The 7,850-nt window shown below is 42.0% G+C and overlaps 1 protein-coding gene and 1 pseudogene across 1 annotated transcript; one reads left to right on the top strand and one right to left on the bottom strand.

Moving 5' to 3' along the window:
• The first annotated feature begins 2,344 nt into the window (after positions 1 to 2,344).
• Positions 2,345 to 3,882, top strand: LOC123441814 (annotated as a pseudogene).
• A 413-nt stretch (positions 3,883 to 4,295) lies between these two features.
• LOC123441813 (zinc finger MYM-type protein 1-like) lies at positions 4,296 to 7,049 on the bottom strand. Its single transcript, XM_045118035.1, has 4 exons — positions 6,859 to 7,049; positions 6,069 to 6,771; positions 5,324 to 5,977; positions 4,296 to 4,427 (listed from the first exon to the last, which is right to left on the bottom strand). The coding sequence occupies exons 1-4, from the start codon at positions 7,011 to 7,013 to the stop codon at positions 4,296 to 4,298; spliced, it is 1,644 nt and encodes a 547-aa protein (XP_044973970.1). The 5' UTR covers positions 7,014 to 7,049.
• Between the last annotated feature and the right edge of the window lie 801 nt (positions 7,050 to 7,850).

Here is a 7,850-nt window from a genome sequence, read left to right as displayed (position 1 = left end):
TTGTTAGTTATTTTTCTTCGACTTCCCGAATTCAGCTCTCGCCTTGTTGCACTTACAACCGCTGGTACAATTGTTAAAAGTCTTTTTTCTGTCGAACAACATAATCGATACACAACCTCCTTAATAAATTGAATCATGGAACCCAGAAACAAAACGCGACCTAAATATGTCATGATTTAATTGTGATAATAATTCTGCAAAGGAAAATAGTCAGATTCTCCGTTCAGCTCAACATCGGGTCTTCTTCCGAATCCTGAAAAAGATTTGGGTGTTACCTATTGAGTCCTAAATTGTAGAATTACGCACGAAATTTAAGCTTCTAGGGAGGGGCATCACTATGTCTCGCTTACAACGAGACTTAGCGTACTCTCTTCTCAACCGCCTCCCTCAAATAGGCCGGCCTAAGTGCGCGAGAGGCCACGGCCTTGATTTTTTGTTAATTTTTTCATGTTTTTGTTTATTTATCTTTCATATAGACTACCAAATATTCCAAATAAATTTAGAAAAAAAATAATTACCTGAAATATTTGAATAAAAATAACCAATCATTTCACAGAATGTAGATGTGTATAAATAAAATGTTTCTCATTTATACAAAAAATTATTTAAAAAATATACACTTTGTGTGAAAAAACTGATCATGTGTTTAAAAAATGGCACGAAAGCATTTGGAAAAATGGTAAAAATGTATTTTAAAAATATTAATCAAGCATTAGAAAATTGTCAAATGTGCATAGCAAAAATGTTGGCCGGGTATTATATTTTTTTGAGCTCGTATTACTTTTTAATAAATCATTTGAAAATGTTCAAATATGTACCTGAAAAAAAATAATTCTTGTACCTGAAAATTCTAATAAAGCATTTGACAAATGTTAAAAGATGTGTTTAAAAATGTGAGCATGAATTCAAAAATGTTAACCAATCAGTTGAAAAAAAAATCAAATGTTTATAAATAAAATGATTCTGATGTATATGAAAAATCTATGCAAAAAATATATAATGTGTGTGAACAAAGTAGAAAATTTATTTAGAAAATGTTAATCAAGAAGTTAAAAAAATATTAAACAAGTATTTGAAAAATTAAAATATGCATAGAAAAATGTTAACCATGTATTAAAACAGATGGTAATCTTGTATCTGAAAAGTGTTAATGAAGCAGTTGATGTAAAAATGTGTATTCAAAATGTGAACATGTATTTGAAAAGTATCAATCTTCTATTTAACATTTGAAAATGTAAAAAATATGTACAGAAGAGGTGCCAAATATGTATTAAAATACTAAACTGGTATTTAAAAAATATTAAATGTGTATTAGAAAAATGTAGATGAAAACATGAAAAAAACCATGGGAAATGCAAAACTGAAGTAACAAATGCAAAAAACAATGGAAAAAATAATAAAAAACATGAAAACAAAAAAAGAAACCAAAGGAATAAATAAAAAACAACAAACTTAAGTAACAAATACAAAAACAATGAAAAAATGTGAATATTGGTAAAGAGAAAAAGGAAAAAGAACGTGTTAAACTAAGAAATGAACAAAAAAATTATAGAAAAAAGGAAAATGTGGGAAGAAAGAAAACCATAAAGAAAAAGCATAAAAAATAAAGAATCCAAAGAAAACTGTTGAAAAATAAAGAGAAATAAAGAAGCCAAAGAAAATCGAGGAAACTGGACGAAAAAAAACAAATATAAAACAAGCTAGTGAAAAACCGAGAAAAAACAAAGACAAAGAAAAATTAAAAGGAAAAAACCAAAAAAACGAAGTATATTAAATTATATATAAAATACGAAGAAAATCAGTTAAAAACAAAAAGAATCAAAGTGAAAACAAAAAAAAGAAAAAAAACTAGAGCAGTAGCGAACATATTTTTATTTTATTTTTTATGGAAAGTAGCGAACATATAATGAGCAAACTATGATAATGGGCCGGTCCGCTGGTGATGCTGATGCGAGAGGTAGTTTCATCTTGCTATAACACCTCTCGCGTCGAGACACCCCTCAAAAAAAAGAAAAAAAAGCTCTCGCGTCCAGAGAGGGGAAGAGAGAGAGAGAATAGTAGAGCAGAAGTCGGATTTTTTTCACTGTTTTGACCCAGGAGACGAAAGTAATGCACAAAATAAACTCGATCTGAAATTATTTTACGATCTGACCCTTTTAGAAACGTCAGAACCCATGACGTTGCTGGTGTACATAGAAACGCGTGTGTAGCGTGGCGTTTTCGGTCCACATTCAGACACCAGTCTAGCTCGCGTTACAAATCATCTAAAAACGCCACCCTTACTGGCGTTTCTACACGGGCGCCAAACGCCATCATGCATATGGTGTCAGCCGTAAGAAACGCCATGCATGATGTGTCCGCGTGCGAGGAGCAGGGCTTCTTCAAGGTGACCGGCCACGGGGTGCCGCTGGAGCTCGTGCGCGCCGTGGAGGCGGCCGCGGCGGAGTTCTTCGAGCTGCCGCAGGCCGAGAAGGAGGCCGCCGCCGGCCGGCCGCTCGGGTACGGCAGCAAGCGGATCGGCGTCTCCGGCGACCTCGGGTGGATCGAGTACCTCCTGCTGGGCGTCACCCCCGCCGGCGCGCTGCCCGCCGCCTCCTTCGCGTCCTGGACATTGCCGTGCGCGGGCGCCGCCGTGGCGTCGTCGTCCGAGCACCCCTGCCCCTTACGGTGAGTTCGTCCGTTCGTTCGTTCGTTCGCCACCCATGCACGCTGGACATTTTCAGTTTACATTCGCCCAACGCGTTTGCACCGGCACCTGCTCCCTCCGCTAACAAACACATGCACATGCACACATGCCACGCCACGTTTTTTTCCTCCGCCCTCTCATCAAGTCATGATCTGCTCAGCTCAGAATGCTAGCCCGAACAGTCCAATCACTGTCAGTTGTTGGAGAGCACTACCTGAACTGAACTCCTAAAGTGTAGCAAGAGTGAATCTTAGCTAGCAACATCGGTCAATTTAGCTAGGTCTCTAAAGAAACGTCAATTCATACGTGTCGGCGTCGCCGTGCACCCGTCTCGGTGCGGCGGATGGCGTCCGGCGTGTTGGAGCTGATGGCGGAGGGGCTCGGGATCGGGCCGGCGGACGCGCTGTCCCGGCTGGTGTCGGACGCGGAGAGCGACAACATGCTCCGGGTGAACCACTACCCGCCGCGGCCGGAGCTGCAGGGCCGCCTCCTGACGGGGTGTAGGATTATTATCGATGCTGCTACTGTTGCACGTCACTTTTACTGTGGGGGTGCATGTCAAGTCGATGGGATCTCCAGGCGCGCGCTAGAAGCGAGCAAACCGGATCGACTCAATAATGATCATCTCAGTGCCCGCTCTCGACCCTTCTCTCGAGTGTCCACATCAAACAGGAGCAACAGCAGTGCGGCACGAGGCTACACATATGGCACTGTAGTACCGTATGTGCATGCATACAGCCAGCACGCAATCGTGTACAGGGCCCGCCCCCTTGAGCCCTACACGTGAAAACGCTGGCACGGTGCATGCTAATAATGCATGCATGCATGCATGCACGATAATAAGAGCATATTTTTTCCCCATCTGCTGTACGTTGGCGTACGCTCGCTGTGCTCAGTCCTGCTAATTTTGAGACTAGTTCAGGTGCAACGCATCGTAGTTAATTTTTGTTCCTCGTGTGCTTGTTGTGGACGTGCAGGTGCTGACGAACGGGAGGTTCAGCAGCGTGAAGCACAGGGTGGTGGTGAGCAGCGAGAGGCCGAGGGTGTCCATGATCTTCTTCGGCGGCCCGCCGATGGGCGAGAGGCTGGCGCCGCTGCGGCAGCTGCTTGGGGATGGCGGCCGGAGCAAGTACAGGGAGTTCACCTGGAAGGAGTACAAGAGCAGCACCCACAAGGGCAGGCTCGCGACCGTGTAGTTGGTATCACGTAAGAAACGCCATGCATGATGGCGTTTGGCGCCTGTGTAGAAACGCCAGTTAGGGTGGCGTTTCTAGATGATCTGCAACGCGAGCTAGACTGGCGTCTGAATGTGGACCGGAAACGTCATGGTAGACGGGCGTTTTATATGTACACCAGCAACGCCACTGGTTCTGGCGTTTTTAAAAGGGTCGGATCGTGAAATAGTTTTAAATCAAGTTCATTTTGTGCATTACTTTCGTCTCCTGGGTCAAAACAGTGAAAAAATCCGCAGAAGTCCGCTTCACCAGAACCTTTCTGGGATCCCATTTCCTTTAGCCGCCCCTGCTATTTCCCACGTACTAGTCCTAGCTTGCATGCAAAAAGTATTGTGGGACATTGGGAAGTTGCACTCGCTTTGAGGTTTTTTTTCTCACTTTGGTTGATCCTCTTGTGCTTTTCCTGCAGAATCCTGCCTTTTGTCTAAACTTGTCTTGAGCTCAGTTTCATCCCTGTAGATGACGACTGATGAGTGGGACAACGTCGCATTTGTAAACGTGCTCGGCTGAAAAAATCATTTTATATGGTCAGTAGTACTTCTTGGTTGCTTGAAAATTGAAATGTTTGGCTTCTTCATAATCACCGGGCGTCGGCACATGCTTAGCAAAAATAATATGCGCATGTCTGAGGCTAGTGACCGTACATGTCCTGCTAACACTGCACATATCCCCCTCCCAGAGATGCTACGTGATCCGTATGCTACGTTTGCGGTGTACATCTGATCTGAACAGGGCGCGAACCTCATGCGAAGAAGAGCACTGCCTCTTCGGAATGACAAGGGACAGGACACATCAACAAGAGGCAATCGACCAAGGCGCCAGGGCAGGCCCCGGGGCAGGGCAACAGGGGCGACGGCCTGGGGCCCAGTCAAATTAGGGGCTCCAATCCAGATCAATATATACATATGCTAAAGGGCTTAGATACACCCGTACAAACCCAATGTTAATGAAAAACACAAAAGACCCAAGAGGCCCCTCCGTGATATATATACTTAGAAGCCCAGAGAATGCACATATAGCTGAATTCATTCTGGAATACTGATCGGCCGTACGTGTGCGTGTGCGCAGTGGCGGAGGACGAAAAAAAAATAAGGTGGGGCGAACTCCAAGCCCAAAAAAGTTGGATGTGAAACCAACGTATATAACACACAGTAACACATACAGCTGCTAACACACAATGTACATTAATATTTTAAATGATCCTAAACAGAATAAGCGGTAAAGAAAATGTAAACATGTTTGTCTAAATAGAATAACAATCTAAAACATACCGCTTAATAGTGAAGCTTTAATGGCGCCTAGAGGACCCAGGCAATGGCAGTGCCCTACCATCCTTTTGAAAACTTTCCTTGATTTTACCAAGATCTAGACTTTTGAATATCCCACGTTCAATGTAACACACCATCAAGTCATTAAGCCAGCAACCGGACATCTTGTTGCGCAACTCAGTCTTAATGATTTTCATTGCTGAAAATGCCCTTTCAACCGTTGCCGTGGCCACCGGTAGTAGCAGTGCCAACTCAATGAGGCGATAAACCGTAGGGAACATGATATGCCTTTCAAGTTCAACCATCTTTTTAGCTAGGCTTGCAATATCATGACAAGCTCTAAAGTCTTCGACCCTTCTCATATGAATAATGAATAGCTCAAGGTTATCTTCTATGTGTTCACGTTCATAATTAGAGAAATCCGCATGATAAATCTCTGTGAGTTGTGCAAGCTTAACCACATTGAATCTAGAAAAAGAGTTTCTTGGGTCAAGACAAGAGAAGTTTTGGAGCAGCTCTGAAGATACCTCATTGAAACGATGATCAAACTCTGTAGTGATGGAGTCTATAGCAACATAGAAGGTGTCCACACGGAAGAAATGATCAGCGGTGACATTGTTTCTTCCACCTTTTCTTGATTTCCCCCATTTTGTAAACATGTCATCCATATTTGGTATTGGAATGTCATTTTTGATGCAAAATGCTTTAACATCTTCCAATAGTGGCTCCCAACCATCATTTCTCCAATTGATCAAACGTGTTCTCACGTCCATAACCAATGACATTGCCTGAAATGACGCAATTATAATTCACAAGGTTAGATGCAAGTCAATTTACACGAACAACATATATCATGCTTACAACATAACCATCACATACCTGAACAACATTTTGATCCTTCTTTTGCAATAGAAGAGATAAATCATTTGTCATACGAAGGAGTTTTAACATCATCTTTAGGATGAACACAAAGCTAAAAGTCTCCATTTGATGAACCAAACCTCCTGCCCTACATGGAACACGCACATCATCCTCAACAATGCCCAAAACTTCTATCACCGCATCCCACATTGATTCAATGCGAGATAAAGTTCTGTAATGAGAGCCCCATCTTGTATCTCCCGGTCTAACTAAAGATGTTTCTTGATTTTTTCCTCTTCCCGTGGGCACCTCACCTCCCTCAATCTTAGCCAAAAGAACTTCCTTTTGCTTATCAAGTAACATATCCTTCCTCCTACAAGATGAACTGCTGAGATTGACAATCATGGTCACATAGTCGAAAAAATCCTCAACGCCCTTGCAACATCTCGAAACTGCAACTACTATCAACTGAAGTTGGTGAGCAAAGCAGTGAATATAGAAAGCATGTGGGTTCTCATCACGAATTAACTTTTGAAGGCCATTAAATTCTCCTCTCATATTAGATGCACCATCATACCCTTGCCCTCTTAGTCTTGCAACAAGCAGACCATGTTTAGCAAAAACCTCCAATAATGCCTTCTTCAAAGATGCTGATGTTGTGTCTGGGACATGCTTAATGCCCAAAAACCTCTCCATGGTCTCCCCTTTTTTGCTCAAAAACCTGCACGAAAATCATACAATTAGTTGGCTCACTATACTATTCTAGATAGAACAAACTCAAAAGTACTTAACATACTTCAACACGAACCTCACAACCACGGCCATTTGTTCTTTCACCGAAATATCACGACACTCATCAATAAGAACAGAGAAAAGGCAACCATCCATCTCTTCTTTGATTGCTTTGGTGATCGCCATTGCACAATGCTTAGCAAGTGCTTTTTGAATGATTCCAGAAGTCATTTTGGCATTTTTAGGACATAGCTCATCAAATGCAACCTTCACTTCTGGATTCCTTTCTTTGACCCAATCAAGTAACTCTAAAAAATTTCCCTTGTTTAAAGAAGTAGTAGATTCATCATGTCCACGAAATGGTTCACCTTGTAATGCAAGATAACTTACAATGCCCAAAGATGTGTCCACACGAGTTTCATATTTCTCGAGTGAACCTTTGGTGTAAGTTGTTACTTTACTTTTCAAACTTGCCTTTTGAGTTTTGAAATCATCACATGTTGTCCTTGAAATATTGTGGATGCTAGATGGCCCACCAACATGTTTACGGAATGCTGCAACTGCATTTTTCCAATTGTCATACCCTGATTTGGAGAAAACCTCATAACCAAATTTATCATCCATTCGATCATGCTTAAAGAGAAAACAATCAAAGCAGTAAGCCTTTTCCTTTTCTACACTATATTCCAACCAATCAAAGTCCTTATACCATGCAGGCCGAAAGCACCTTTCATCTTTATTTGGTGGAAAATTGTGATCAATTGGTTGAGTTGGACCCATCTCTAGGTAAGCAAATCTAACATCATCTCTAATATTGAGGGTAAATCTATCTATTGGAATGCGAAGTCCAGGATCACCTTGTATGTCATCTACACAAAAAACGGTTATACCTTCAAGTCCTGAATCAACATTCTCCTCCACTGTGAAATTTGCATTATCTCCTTCCACTGGATCTGTAACTCGTTCAACATGTGCTTGATTTTGATGAACAGAATGTGCCGTAGCCTCAAGACTGGTTGTAGCATTCCGAATTTCGTGGGTACTTGGATTTGGATTGGAGCTACTGCC

The sequence above is a fragment of the Hordeum vulgare genome, chromosome 3H (genome assembly GCF_904849725.1).
Source record: "Hordeum vulgare subsp. vulgare chromosome 3H, MorexV3_pseudomolecules_assembly, whole genome shotgun sequence".
NCBI lineage: Eukaryota > Viridiplantae > Streptophyta > Magnoliopsida > Poales > Poaceae > Hordeum > Hordeum vulgare.
This window is presented reverse-complemented; position numbering and strand designations above follow the sequence as displayed.

Excerpts from the sequence above, each read along its gene's own strand:
- LOC123441813 (XM_045118035.1), bottom strand. The coding sequence starts at position 7,013 with ATGACTTCTGGAATCATTCAAAAAGCACTTGCTAAGCATTGTGCAATG. Across the intron at positions 5,978-6,068 it reads AGGATCAAAATGTTGTTCAG|GCAATGTCATTGGTTATGGA; the intron begins GTATGTGATGGT and ends GCGTCATTTCAG. Across the intron at positions 4,428-5,323 it reads GCTGGCTTAATGACTTGATG|CCGAGCACGTTTACAAATGC; the intron begins GTGTGTTACATT and ends TGATTTTTTCAG.